Below are 16406 nucleotides of genomic sequence, written 5' to 3'. Positions count from 1 at the left end.
TTTCAAATCTTTAGGCACACATTTGACAAAAAAGTACAGGACCTGTGTACTGAGCAGGTCAAAAAGGTTCCTTAGTATTATATTTTATATCCCCAAATACAATGGAATGACACAAAACAGAGCAAATGCCTTGACACAGTAAAGTTATTTAATAGTGTTACTGAGATATAATTTACTTACACTTTAAATATATGCTGTTTATTATACTATTTGGTTATATATATATACACACACACACACATATACATACATGAAACCACTACCACAATCAAAATAATGTACATATCTATCATTCCCATAAGTTTCCTCACGCCTCTTTATAATTCATGCTTCCCACTTTGTTCCCAGGCAACTACCGATCTGCTTTCTGTCACTAGAGATTATTGTAGTTTGCATTTTCTAGAATTTTACATAAATAAATCCATTTTGAGTTGATTTTTACATAGGGTGTGAGATTAAGAGTCAAAGAATTTTTTGCCATATGGATATCCAACTGTTCAAACACTGCTGGGTAAAAAGTTTACACTTATCTCATTGAATTGCCTTTGCTGAAAATCAATTGACCATACATGCTGAATCTATTTCCAGACTCTCTATCCTGATCTTTTGTTATGTAATGGTGTGCTGGTGTGTGTGTGTATGTATGTGTGTATATGCCAATAATCAACTGTCTTGATTACTAGTAAATGTGGATTTGTAGTAAATCTTGAAATCAGGGAGTATAGGTATTCAAATTCTGTTCTTTAAAAAAAAAGTTTGACTATTACAGGTTCTTTACATTTCCATTTATTTTAGAATCACCTTGTCAATTCCTTCAGAACACCTGGTGAGATTTTGATAGGTCATGTACTGAATCCATTGATTAATTTGGGGAAAACTGAAATCTTAATAATACTTAGTCTTGTGATCCATGAACATGGTATATCATTCCAGTTATTTAGGTCTTTTATAATTTCTCTCAGAAATGTTTTGTAGTTTTCAGTGCACAGGTCTTGTACATTTTTGTTAGATATATATTAAGAATTTCATATTTTTGATGCTATTTTAATTGTTATTGGTTTTCATTTCAATTTTTAATGGTTTATTGCTAGTGTAGAGAAATACAATCGATTTTTGTATTTTGCAACTGTGCTAAACCATTTATTAGTTCTAGGAAGTTTTTTGGTAGACTCTTTGGGACTTTCCACACACATGTTGTCTGCAAATAAGGATAGTTTTATTTCTTCATATTCAATCTGTATCCTTTTTATTTTCTTGCCTATTTCATGGTCTAAAATTTCCAGTTAGATGTTCAATAGAATAAGATACAAGGATATATTATACAGCACAAGGAATATAGCCAACATTTTATAATAATTATAAATGGAGTATAATCTTTAACAATTGTGAATCGTTATGTTGTACATGCGAAACATATAATACTGTAAATCAACTATACCTCAATTTAAAAAATTAGGTTGTCACAAAAAGCTTGCTGGCAAGATGAGAACTATTCTTGAAAACATCCCTTGAATTTTCTTAAGCAAACATTCATTTGATAAAGAGTAAAAAGTATTTATTTTTATTATTGTATGACAACTGTATATTAAGTTTATGTTTATAAATATGGCACAGAAAACATCTTCAACAAATAGTAAAACCTACTTGAGAAGTTAAAAAAAAAGATGTTAACTACAAGTGGTGAGAATGGACATGCTTTTCTTGTTCCCAATGTATAATGTGTTTTTAAAAAAAATGTAGCTTTCCATTTACTGAATTTTCACAGATGGCAAAGCCTACCTTAGGTAATAGGCATGATCCCATCACAATAAAATAGCATTAAAAAGTTTCATGTCACAAAATGGAGCAAAGAAATTACAGTTCCACCTAGCTGAGCAAGTTAAGGAATGAAATGCTTCTTTAACTTGCTGCTTCACCATAAAAACACTAAACACTTTAGTTCTTTCACCATTATGTTAGTTTTAGGTTTTTCATCTATGCCCTTTATCAGGCTGAGAAAGTTTCCTTCTATAGATGTTAAAGTTTGTCAAATGCTTTTTCTCTATCTATTGAGATAGTTTTCCCCATTATGTTGGTTAATATGGTGAATCACGTTGATTGATCTTTGAGTGTTAAATGAACCAGCTGCTCCTGAAATAAACTCCATTTGATCATAATATATTATCCCTTTTACACATCGTCGGATGTATTTAGATGAAATTTTGTTAAGAATTTTCACATCAATATTCATGAAGATCATTGGACTTTATTTTTTCTTTAATGCCCTTGTCTGATTTTAGTACCAGGATATTTCCAGCCTTACAGGATGAGTTGGGAAGTATTTACTCCTTTGCTACTGTCTAGAAGAGTTTCCACTGAACTATTCTTTCTTTCTTAAATAATGAGTGAAATTTGGAAGGGAAATCATCTGGGCCTGGAGATTTCTTTTTGGGAAAGATTTTAATTACAAATTCAATTTTTAAATAGATATAGGACTATTCATGGTACTTTTTCTTTAGTAAGCTTCAGTAATTTGTGCCTTTCAAGGACTTTGCCCATTTCATCTAAGTCATTTATTTTCATGAAATTTTAATAATGTTTTCATTATTATTCTTTTACTATCTGTAGGATATGTAATGGTGTCTCATCTCTAATTCTTGATATTGACAATTTGTACCTTCTCATTTGTTCTTGAACAAATTGACTAAAAGTTCTAGCTTTTGGTTTCACTGATATATTCTGTTTTCTGTATTCTATTTCATTGATTTCTGTTCTTACCTTTAGCTTTTCCTTCTTTCTGCCTTTTATATGGCTAAAGTTCTCTTTTTCCAAGCTTCATAGGATATAAACATAGATCATTGATTTGAGACTTTATATAACATTTCTGATATAAATGTTCAATGCTATAAATCTTTCTCTAAGTAAGCTTCATAGCTGCATCCCACAAATTTCAATGTCACATCTTCATCTTCATTCAGTTTGAAATACTTTCTCCCTTGTGATTTATTCTTTGGCCCATAGGTCATTTAGAAATAAGTCGCTAAGTTTCCAGATATTTAGGGATTTTGTAGGTATCCTTCTGGTGCAGATTTTCAATTTAATTTCATTGTGATCAGAGAACATATTTTTTGGCTTTTAAATTTATCAATACTTGTTTCATGACGCAGAATATAAACTATCTTGGTAAATCATCCTTGTATATTTGAAAATAATGTTAATTCTGTCATTGCATGGGGAGTTCTATACATAACATCAATTTCGTTAAAAGTGTTGTTCAAGTCTTCTGTCCCCTTACTAATTTTCTGTCTACTTGTTTTAATGGTTTGAGAGAGATATATTGAAAACTGACTGTATCTGTAGCTTTGTTTGTTTTTAGTTGTATCAGTTTTTGTTTAATAAAATTTAAAGCTATTATTAGATGCACAGTTAGGATCATCATATTCTCTTGCTAAACTGACCTTTTTATCATTATAAAATGATCCTCTTTATAATATTCTTTGCTATGAAATCTACTTTGCTATTAATATCACTCCAGCTTTCTTTTGATTGATATTAGCACGGTATTTCTTTTTTTCTTTTTTTTTTTTTTTTGCAGTACACGGGCCTCTCACTGTTGTGGCCTCTCCCGTTGCGGAGCACAGGCTCTGGACGCGCAGGCTCAGCGGCCATGGCTCACGGGCCTAGACGCTCTGCGGCATGTGGGATCTTCCCGGACCGGGGCACGAACCCGTGTCCCCTGCATCGGCAGGCGGACTCTCAACCACTGCGCCACCAGGGAAGCCCAAACACGGTATTTCTTGGTTCTTGCTTTTTTAAATATCACAATTGTTCTGTATCAATGTGATTATTCAATATCACAAGCTCTGCCTTTTAATTGGGAGTGTTAAAAAAATTTATATTTAATGTGGTTTTTGATACGGCTGGGATTAAATATACCATTTGCTATTTGTTTTGTATTTGTTTTAGTTTTCTTTTAGTTCCATATTTTAAAATATGCTTTGGGATTAATTCCATTCTCATCTCTTTACTGGGGGATTAGTTATACATTTTTTGTTAGTGGCTGCCTGCTTTAAGGTTTACAGTGTAGTGTACAGTCTATATTCAAGTAATATACCATTCCGTCCATATATGACATAAGAATCTTACAACAGTATACTTCCAATCCCCAAGCCTCTGTGCTATTTTTATATGTTATAAACCTTAAATTACATTTTTGATATATTTTAAAATAACAAACTATCTTGTAAAGAAATTTTTTAAATAAGGGGAAAAAGTCTTTTTACTCGCATATCTACTATTTATGATGTTTTCATTCCTTTTTGCCAATCTAGATTTCTATCGTATCATTTTTCTTTCTATCAGAGGGCTTCCTTTAACGTTTTTGAAGTTTTAGTCTGCCGGTGGTGGTAAATTATTTCACCTTTTGTATGCCTGAAAAAAAAAAATCTTTATTTTTGCCTTCACTTTTGAGAGTTGTTTTTACTGGTTATAGATTTGTAGATCGATAGTCTTTTTTTTTTTTTCTTTCTTTCTGTACTTTAAGGGTGTTTTTCCTCTTTTTTCTTGCATCTTTCTCAGACTTTAAGTCTTGTGTGTGTGTGATCCATTTTTTCCCTATAAGTAATGTCTTTTTTCCCCCATCTACTTTTCACATTTTCTCTTAATCACTGTAAGCAAGTTGATTTTAATGTAATTTTATATAGTTTCTTAATATCTCCCCCCCCCACCATTTGGGGCTTGCTGAGCTTCTGGGATGAATGGGTTTATAGTTTTGAACAAATTTGAAAAATGGTGATTGATTATACTTAAAAATATTTTTCTGTCCTCCTTTTGGGACTCTAATTACACATATATTAGTGTAATAATATTGTGCGATGATGTGATCTAGTTAGCTTTATTCTGTTCCTTGAATAAAAACGTATACAAAATCTAGCTGGTCCTTAGACTCATGCCATCTCATAAGAAATACCATGCAGGGGTCTGTGAATGGATTACTGGAAATTTATCTCTATGTCTGGAAGACAGTTCTAAGTGCATGGCTTTCTGATGGTGTAAATCTGTGCTGTTCAATACGGCAGCTACTAGCCACATGTAGCAATTTAAATTTAAATTAATTAAAATGAAAAGTTCATTAACTCAATTGCACTAACCGCATATCAAGTGTTCAGTAACCACATGCAGCTAGTAACTACCGTTCTGAACAGTGTAGACAGAAAATATTTCCATTGTCAAAGAAAGTTTTCTTGGTTTAAAATGTCATCTCCACACATGATGAAAGCACATGATTTTGAGATTTGAGCCTGCTAATTCAGTCCTAAAGTTTAATGGTACGATAACCATAGAAAAGATAGAGAAATATAACTCTACTGGATAGACATAAAGGATATTTAAGTTAAGAAAACCTATATTCTAATTCCATGGAGCTAACAGAAGACATGCTGTGAAGACCCAATGAAGCTTAACTTCAGCAATAAGACTTTATGAAATCAAGGAACAAAGCAAAGAAGAACATTCATATATGAGAAATAAAGGTACTATATTCAGTTGGGGGAAGGAGGCAAATACCAAATAGTAGACTTCCACAGCACCTATAACCTTGATGTGTTATGTATACTGTAGGAAAAGATCACATGGCTGTTTTCTGGGGTCTCTAACCCATGTTAAGACATATGGATAAACTTTCCAGTAGTACCTACCATGCAATATAAAAAACACCTTATTCGTTCTTAGCCATTAGTTGATTTAGTTTATATAGACATTACATTTATTTTTTAATGTATGTATGTATGTATTTAAATTTTATTTATTTTATTGTGGTAAGAACACTTAACATGAGAGCTACACTTCTAACACATTTTTAAATGTACATTATCGTTGACTATAGGTACGACTGTACAGCAGATCTGTCGACCTTATTCATCTTGCTTAACTGAAACTTCATGCCAATTGTTTAGTGTATCTATCTACACATTTACTCATATACAAATATTAAAACACATCTAAGGAATTATACCTAATCATCTTGTTATAACTTAAAAACTTGGGGTACCTTCATATTTTAGATATTCCAGGTTCAGGAAATGCATAAAATACTCCAAACAAAAAGTAATAGTGTAGAATATAAATGCTTAGATACATCAAGTTTGTATGAGACAGTCTATAATAGGAATCAAAGGAGTAAGAACATCAATGCTTGTTGTTCTGTCCCTTTCCCCAGTTAAAGCCATTTGATTAATATCCCCTATAAAAAATTCACTCAACAGAAAATGGCCAAACTTGAAATCTAGCAACTTAGACTCAATTTATTTTCTTTTTATAGCTTGATTTATTATTTTGCTCACCAGAATTATTTTACAACAGTAGCAAACCATTCCTTATACTTTTCTGTGACACTGATTAAAATAGGTAAGGTTGTAAAAATAACAATATTAATCCCACTGTTATTAATAGCATTTAAAATAATTTTCATAGACATTAACATATATCTCTAAATATCTAGGTTGTGACATAAAACAACTTATAAAGAGACAGTCATCATTAAAGTTGCCTCCTTTGCTCCCACTTAAAAAAAAAAAAAAAAATTGAGGTTTGGGGAAAATGTCCACAATGGAAACAAGAATACCTAAATTGTTGACTAGAATTGGTGCCCTGTCTGTCTCTGCTATGTAGACTAATCTAGTCCCCTTATAGAGTCTTTAACATTATTAAGTAAATGACAATGTTTGCAAAATGTGTCATACTTCACGCTTTCCCGTACCCATACTGCTGTGTACTCTGTTCTGAATACCTTCTCATCACCTCAAGCTTTCCTCCATCTATCAATCTTCCTCTTCCTCTTAAATCTTTAACCTCTCCTATTCCATTGCTCCTACCCCCAGTCCTTCCTTCACTGGTTTCTCTTCCCCCACTCACCCCTAAAATGTTAAATATTAAAATCATTAGCCCCTTCTCCTCTTTGTAATCTTCACGCTGAAAAATTGTATTTACTACTAACTACTTCCTGCATTTTGATAATTCCCAAATCACAGTGCTAACCTGGATTTTTCTCCCGATTTTTCTTTTAATTATCCTAGAAGTATGTCAAACCTAGCATGTCCAAAATGAAATTTGTCATCTTCTCCTTATCTCCTCCAAACTTACTTTTCCTCACTGATTCCTAATACTAATACAACCATCTGTCCAAGCCAGAAATTTGGTGGACCCTCAAATTCTCTCTTTTGCTCGTTCTCAAATCTGATTGGTCACTAAGTTTATAAGTTCCACCAAATACATCACATACTTATTTCATTTTCTCTATCACTGCTGCTATTTCATTAAATTAGGACCTTAACGTCTCTTGCCCAGTGATTGCAATAGCTTACTTCTCTAATTTAATCTTCTATAATCTAAGCTGTATTTCATTTATTTGGCTTGAGTGACCTTTTCAAGTTAAATCACTTCACCCTCACCGTCCCCAATATACACTTAGAACACCCCAGTGGTAGGCCTCTTACCTATAAGATAAAGTTCAAAGATCTTTGTATGGCCTCCAAGGCCATTTGTGACCTTACATCTCTACTTTCAGGGAGAACCTTTTTGTTCCTTCAGAAATGTGCATACTTCTATCCCAGCTGTTATCATGTTTTTCTATAGCTGGCATTTTACATATCTCTGTCTCCTCTAAGGAAGGAGTTTTGTAAGGACAGAGAATCTGCATTGCTCATCTTAATGTCCACAGTGACTAAACACAGCATCTGGTTCATAACAGGCTTTCATTTAGTGCTTTTGCTGTTGATGCTATTGAAACAGTGTAGACTTCACGGTCTTTTGCCTCCTTCACGAGCATTTCTGAACAAATCACCTGGCCTTCCATATAGGTATAACCCAGCACACACTTAGAAAATAGGAAAGGAAAAAGAAAAAGGAAAAATCTAGCAAAATCTGACATATCTCGACACATGTATATACACTTACAAAGTAGTACACCCATAACTTCACATGTATAGACTTGCTGTGGAAACAGTTAACAGGTGGTTAGAACCTATAGTATGAGCCATATAATTGCAATTAATCACTAAAGTCTGCTTACAGAGATAAAATTATCCATATGAGAACAAGATTAGTAGGTAAAATAGCTTGTGAGCCTTAAAAGCTCATTATCTTTACAGATTAAAAGACCAAAAATATACTCTTTTGGATGGTATAATTTTCATATGTCAAATATTCATATATCAAAAACAGAACACTGCAGTGGTTTCAACAATTAGGAAGAGAAAAAGTTAGAAAAATGAAGGAAAATCGTTGCTTCAAAAATATTTTTGGAAAGATAGGCCATCAATAATGAGTAAGTAAAGTGTTCTAATCATTGTCAATAACTGTTTAAACTTACCTGATTATTATATGCATCAGGTGCAAGTTTCTTGTATGTTGGTGCCATAAGAGTGGACAGGTTTTGTAAATGAGACTCCAGTTTCTCTTCCTGTATAAAATGAATAATTCTACATATTAAATTCTAAATCCATTCTATCCATATATGAGAGAGGCTATCAATTAGATTTTTTCCCCTATATCTTAGATCCAAATCACAAATATGTACCGTCTCATTAAATATCGGCTTGGCCAAAAAGTTTGTTCGGGGTTTTCCCATAACATTGGCCAACCCAATAACTAAATATCATCTTAAGGTGACTATTTCTAAGTGAAAAGCATAGACCTATTTTTGTATGTGCTGTTAAGTGTCTAGCTCTTTGGTATTTACATGAGATTAATCAATTTTCTACTTTGCATGCAGATATCTGGCATTTTATTAATATAAGTCTATGCTGGTAGTAGGATTAGGAGAATGAAGCCATACGGTCTTTAAAAGGTCACATTCTCTATTCTTCTCCAATTAGTGGCCGAGGAAGATGAGCTATTGAAAGGATTTGTTTTAATCTATTTCTAATCTTTATATTTTAAATGTTTATAAAAATAGCATTACAAAATTTGAAATGATCACTCCATAGAACTAAAAATTACTATGTGATTCAAATATGAATAAAACCCTAAGCACTATAATGTGGTATATATGAAAAACTTTGTAAAGTTTACTTGAGAGGAAAACTGTTCGGGTATATTCGCCCCCAACCCCAAGCAAAGAATATGCTTTTTTAAATGGTAGGGGATGATACTCAGTTGTTCTATTCATACTTAGAAGTTCTCATTTCACATTGATATTTCTCTAAAAACCTTGGGAGATGTAAGCAGCTGGCAGAGGTATACTTGCTTGCATTTTAGAAGGTGAGGAGGTTTCTGACTGGAGTCCTCCTACCTAACAGAGGGAGGATGTCACTAGCCATCCCCTGCATTTGTTTACATGAAACACAGAGTGATAAACATTTATGAAGTAGTGGAGAAAATGCTCTCCAGTGTGAAAATTAAAAGTGTAAGACAGCAGGCAAAATTGCTATTCATTAGGTTTATCAAATATTTGTGTTTTCGTATGCAAAGAAGATATCTAGCACATTAATACAGCTTATTAAAATGTTATGATTCTATGAAAAATTTATATCATGACTTGAAGAGCTTTTGCACTTTATTAAACTTCCACTTACTATTATAGTTACAAATAATAAAGCTAACGAATTTTTCAAAGGGACATACAAAAATTATTATATCAATAGTATAATTGCATATTTCAATTGCATTTAAAATTTGAAAGAAAATTATAACATGTATAGATTTACTAAAAATTTGATCATATATGAATGCTAAATATACTGAGGTTTTCTGATTATTCAATTAGCGTACTCTAGAATACATGCTACACAAAGATTGTTAAACGTGATACCAATCTACAAGTTATATTTTGAGAAATATATATTCTAGAGAAGGACAAAAACCAGTGATGTCAATGAGAAATCAATGTTCATTTATTTCAACTACACCTTTATATTAAAATCTAAATATGTTTTAGTAACTTGAATGCATTTATTATAGTAACATTAAGGCATCAAATCTCATGGGTTGAAACTGTGACTAGAAATGGACTTTTATGAATGTGGCAGTCACGAACATGATTTCTATAATTCAGGTTCAAAAGATGAAAGTTCTAACACTGAAGTAGTAATAGTTAGTTTTAAGATGGAAATGACAGCTGTGTGAAACTCTGGAGTTTACATAGAAGACAAAGAATAAGTGTAAAAGGCCATAAGTATAGTTTATGTTGATCAAACTTTATTACTTTAGTATCACATGGTTGTTATTATGCTAATTTTATAAAATATTATTATGTGTGCCTACCGTTTAGCCAAAATTTTACTGATCTATCTCTGAGATGAAATTCTCTGTTAATGAGAGTTTGAGTATATTATATTGTTCACTTCATCTGTGCTCATCAATTCTCCATGAAAAATGAACAGATTATACATCAGGAAGTAAACAAACCTCTTTTGGGTCATCCCCAAGCAGCTTAAATTTTCTTGGGATCTTGCTCCTGGCAAACTTACATCCATTGTAGTACATGCTCCATGAACAACCAAAAGAAAAGGAGGCACCACAGGTCTCTGGGTCCAGCCCCTGACAGGCACACGTTCTCCTGAGAAATCAAAGAACCAAGTTCATGACTATGGATAGCACTGTCCAGGCTATCAATCTCATATTCTGGGTGTCTACATTCCAAAATGAATGCAAATAGTTTTGAAAGAAGTCTAACTCTATATTAAGCTGTGCCACAATCACATTAGAAAAGAACTATTTCGATTGGCTTTAAAAGACAACTTGAACAAATATTTTATTGTAGTATAATACACACAGAGAAAGTACACATAATTTTATAGCTTCTAATCGCTCACAAATGAAACATACACAAGTGAGTGCCACTCAAACTAAGAAACAAAACATATACTTGCACCCCTAAATCCCATCTTATATTTCCTTCCAGGCATTGTCCTCCTAACAGTAACTTCTGTCAGAAGAGATTAGCTCTGCCTACTTTTATCCTATATAAAATATACTATATTCCTACTGAATATAGTGTATGTATGTGTGTGTATATATATGCCTATTTTTATACTATATATACTATAAGCCTACTGAATTTAGTGTGTATGTGTGTATATAAATGTGTGTGTGTATATATATAGTTTTGCCCATTTTTATACAATGTATAGTATAGTACACACACATATGTATAGTTTTGACTATTTTTATACTACATATAGTATGCTATATATTTCTATACTGTAGCATAAAAATAGGCAAAACTGTATGTGTATATGTATATATATATATATGTACACATATACATACATATATACATAACAATACACATGTATATGCAGTTATCTAGTATAAGCCTATTTGTGTCTTCTTTTCCTCAACATTGTTTGGAATATCTATCCACATTGTTGCATGTAGTTATACTTTATATTGATGTATTTATTCACTGAGTACAGTTTCTATTATATGGATATGCCACAAATTAATCGTTCCACCATTGATGGGCATTTGAGTGCTTTCTAGTTTTTAGCTAAAATACAGTATTGTGACTTCACATCCCAAGTCAGTTATATCCTAAGGGCAATAAACAGACAAACAAAGAAACCAAACATTAAAAACAGGATAAAACAACCCACTAGGAAAACTATATTCAGTAGGTATTTTTTCACAGCTGTATTGAGGTATAATTGACAAATAAAACTAAGATATTTAAAGTATACAACATGATGATTTGATACAAGCATATATTATGAAAGGATTTTCCCATCAAGTTAATTAACACATCTATCACCTCACATATTTTTTTTTCTTGCAATGAACATTTAAGTTCAACTCTTTTAGCAAATTTCAGTTATATAGTAAGGTGTTATCAACTATAGTCATTAGATCCTCAGACCTTACTCATTTTATAACTGAAAGATTATATATATCCTTTTACCAACCTCTCCCTATTTCCGTCATCGCCCAGCCTCTCACAACTTTTCTACTCTGTTTCTGTGAGTTTGACTTTTGTTTTTGATTCCACATATAAGTAATATCAGGTATCTGTCTTTTTCTGTCTGGCTTATTTCACTTAGTATAATCCCCTCCAGATTCATCCATGTTGTTGAAAATGGCAGGATTTCCTTTTTTAAAAGCTGAATAATACTCCTCTGCGTGTGTTCACAAACCACATTTTTATCCATTTATCCATTGATGGACACTTAGGTTGTCTCCACACCTTGGTTACTGTGAATAATGCTGCAACTGGAATGCAGATATCCCTTTGAGATAATGATTCATTTCCTTTGGATACATGTTAAGAAGTGGATCGTTTGTTTATGTATGGCTCTCCTGACCTCATTGGACAGCAGTAGTCTTATTTGTAGTAATGATATTATTTTGAAATTACTTATGTATGTTGTGACATGAAGAAATCATAGTTAATGTCAAAAATAAGAATTTCAGTGTAAGATGAAATAAGTCTAAAGATAAGCAAATATCCTGTAAAATCCTATGAACAAGAAATAGTATGAACTCACGATATGAATTAAAAAGCTCAAATTTTCTCTTTCAAAAAAAAATTACTTCCTATATCAGTCCACTGAAAATGCCTAAAGTAACAGTATCTTTGTAGCAATGGGCACATCTGGACACATACTGTGATCTCTAAATATCATTTCTCATTGAAATGAATGTAGGTTAAAATTCATGAGGGTTTTTTTTTTCAAATGAGTTAATAATGATACCAAAAAGAAAGAACAAACTAACTGATCATTTTTGGATGGTTACAAAGGCACCAAATCACTATTTTGAAATTTCACAACTAAAGATACTTACCATGCATTATTCTGTCATTTGTTTACAAATTATATTTAATGGTAACCAAACAGTTGATAATGAAAAGTTCTTTAAAGAATTCCGTCTAATAAATGTAGAAGGAATGTTATAATTAGAAGTTACAATTTTACAGATGTCAGCAAAAACGGCAGAATAAGGATCTCTGAAAATACCCTCCTCCACAAAAGCAAAAGGAAACCTGGTAAATATGGTCAGAATCAACTCTTCAGAAATATGGAAATTAACAAAAGACTTGCAGCAGTCCTGGAAGCATTTCTTCAAGAAAGGCAATGAAATTTTGGTAAGAAGCTAAGCTTTACGGTGTTTTAACTTGCCCTATTTTCACTGTCCCCAGAACTCCACGACACCCTTGAAAACCAACAGCCCACATTTATGGTGAAAATCAGCAGGTTGGCAACCACTGGAGAGGGCAGAATTAGGCTGGATATCCTCCAAAGCCCCATTCCTAGAGAAATGTCATTATTTTACCTATTTGGTAGTTCTCTAGAAGCCACCACTGGCAAGGCTTTCTTCATTTGATCTGACTTGGAGTTCAGCTATTGTATATAGCCTTTTCCCCACTGGAGATATTTGTTGAAAATAGTCAGAGGCAATTGTTGAACACTGCGGCTGCCTGAGGTCTTGGTAGACAAAACTAGCTAGACTGACCAAGAAAAAGAGAGAAGACCCAAATTACTAAAAAATTAGAAATGAAACAGAGGATACTACCAATGACCTTATAAAAAGCATTATAAGGGAATACTATAAAAATGATCTATCAACAGGTTAGATAATTTAGATGAAATGGACAAATTCCCAGAAAGCACAAACTACTGAAACTGACTCAAGAAGAAATAGAAAATCTGAATAGACCTATAACAAAAAGACTGAATTAGTAATCAAAAAACTTCCCACGAGGATAAGCCCAGGAGTACATGATTTTGCTGGTGAATTCCACTGAACATTTAAAAAATTAGCCCCAATCCTTTACAAATTCTTCCAAATAATATAAGAGGGAACCCTTTTCAATGTATTCTATGAATCCAGTATTACCCTGAAACCAAAAACAAAGACATCACAAGAAAACTATAGACCAATATCCCTTATCAATATAGATGAAAAAATCCTCAATAAGATACTAGCAAATGGAATCCAGCAACATATACAAAAAGTATACATTATGGCCAAGTAATATCTATCCCATAAATGCAGTGTTGGTCCAATGTATAAAAATCAATCAATATGAAATACATTAACAAAGTGAAATGCAGAAAAAGCATTTGAGAAAAGTACAACACCCTTTCATGATAAAAATACTCAACCTAAGAATAGAAAAAAAAAATCTTCCTCAACCTGACAAAGAACATTTACAAAAACCCTACATTTAGCATCATACCTAATGGTGAAAAGCTGAAAGAAATCAGAGAGAAGCAATAGCTGCTTACTGTTGCTAATTCTGTTCAATATCTACTGTAGGTTGTAGCCAGGGAAATTATGCAAAAGCATCAAAAAAAAAGAAAAAGAAAAAAGTAGACACCTAGATTGGAAATGAAGAAATTAAACTATCTCTATTTGTAGATGACATGATTTTGTATGTATAAATCCTAAGGAATCCACCAAAAAAATTTGGCACTAATAAACTAGTTAAATAAGCTTGTAGGATATAAGATTAATATATAAAACCAAACTGTGTACGTGTATCCTGGCAATGAACAATCCAAAAAAAAATCAAAACAATTCTACTTAAAACAGCATCAAAAAGAATAAAATATTTAGAAATTTGACAAAAGATGTGTAGGACTTGTACACTGAAAACTATAAAACATCACTGAAAGAAAATAAAAGCCTAAATAAATGTAAAGTCATCCTATGCTAATAAATAGGAAGACTTAATATTGTTAAGATGTCAACACTTCCCAATTAATTTGCTGATTCAACAGAACCTCTGTCAAAATCCCAGATGGGGAAATTATTAAGTTCATCCTAAAATTCATAGGGACATGAAAAGGACCCAGAGTATCCTGTAGGACACTGTAAAGATCCTGTAAAAGAAAAACAGTTGGAAGATTTATACAGCCCAACTTCAAAACTTACTATAGCAACTACAGCAATCAACAACATGTAGTATTGGCATAAGGATAGATATGTAAATTAATGGAATAGAAGAATCCTGAAATGACACATACATCTTTGTCAATTTTCAACAAGAATGAGAAGACCATTCAATATGGAAAAAACAGTCTCTTCAACAAATGGTGCTGAGACAACTGGATAGTCACATGCAAAAAAATGAAGTTGAACTCTTAACAGTGATCAAAGACCTAAATGGAAGAGCTAAAACTATAATACTCTGGGAAGAAAACATTGGGGTAAATCTTTAATACCCTGGATTAGGCAATGATTTCTTAAATATGACACTGAAAGTACAAGCAGTTAATTTAAAAAAGCTGACTTCATCAAAATTTAAAACTTTTGTGCTTCAAGGATATCATCAAATGAAGAGACAACCTACAGAATGAGAAAATATCTGCAAACCATGTATCTGATGAGTTCTAGTATCCAGAATATATAAAGAACTCTTATAACTCAAAAAACAATTAATTTAAAAAGGAGCAAATATTTAAGAAAGGATTTCTTCAACGAAGATATACGAATAGCCAATAGCAAATGAAATAATGACTAACATCATTACTCATTAGGGAAATGCAAATCAAAACCATGAGATACACATTATACCCACTGGAAGGGGTATAATAAATAACATAAATAAATAAAGGCAGCCAATAAGTAGTTTTGGTGAAAATGTGGAAACATCAGAACCTCCATATATTGTTGGTAGGCATGAAGAGTGGTGCAGCTGTTTTGGAAAACAGTTTGGCAGTTCCTCAAAAAGTTAAACGTAGTTACCATATGACCAAAATTGTCACTCCTAGGTATACACCCAAGAGAACTGAAAATATATATCTATAAAGAAACCTGTACAGAGATATTCATAGCAGCATTATTCATATAACCAAAAAGTGGAAATAACTAAAATGTCCATGAACTGATGAACAAAGAAAATGTGGTACACATGTATGCAATGGAATATTATTCAGCCATAAAAAGGAATAAAGTACTGACTAATGTTATGACATGGACAAAACTTTAAAACATCATAAAGACCTAGGAATAAAATATGTAGGAATAAATTTACCTAAGGAGGCAAAAGACCTGTACTCTGAAAACTATAAGATGCTGATGAAAGAAATCGAAGATGATACAAACAGATGGAGAGATATACCATGTTCTTGGATTGGAAGAATCAATATTGCGAAAATGACTATACTACCCAAGGCAATAAACAGATTCAATGCAATCTCTATCAAATTACCAATGGCATTTTTCACAGAACTAGAACAAAAAATTTTAAAATTTGTATGGAAACACAAAAGACCCCGAATAGCCAAAGCAATCCTGAGAAACAAAAATGAAGCTAGAGGAATCAGACTCCCTGACTTCGGACTATATTACAAAGCTACAGTCATCAAAACAGTTTGGTACTGGCACAAAAACAGAAATAGAAATAAACCCATGCACCTATGGCCAATTAATCTATGACAAAGGAGGCAAGAATATACAATGGAGAAAAGACAGTCTCTTCAATAAAT

General features: G+C 32.4%; 1 protein-coding gene across 1 annotated transcript in view; it reads right to left on the bottom strand.

The window, feature by feature from the left end:
* The window catches only part of TET2 (tet methylcytosine dioxygenase 2), a 134090-nt gene that overhangs the window by 9776 nt on the left and 107908 nt on the right, over nt 1-16406 (bottom strand). The window contains exons 7-8 of the mRNA XM_029234836.1: nt 10384-10534; nt 8348-8437 (exon numbers count right to left, since the gene is read on the bottom strand). Coding sequence (XP_029090669.1) covers nt 8348-8437; nt 10384-10534 — 241 coding nt within the window. The remainder of the gene's footprint in view (nt 1-8347; nt 8438-10383; nt 10535-16406) is intronic.

The sequence above is a fragment of the Monodon monoceros genome, unplaced genomic scaffold (genome assembly GCF_005190385.1).
Source record: "Monodon monoceros isolate NGI ecotype Baffin Bay Population unplaced genomic scaffold, NGI_Narwhal_1 Super_Scaffold_20, whole genome shotgun sequence".
In the NCBI taxonomy this organism is placed as follows: domain Eukaryota; kingdom Metazoa; phylum Chordata; class Mammalia; order Artiodactyla; family Monodontidae; genus Monodon; species Monodon monoceros.
The sequence above is the reverse complement of the archived record's forward strand: the minus strand, read 5'-3'. Positions and strand labels throughout refer to the sequence as shown.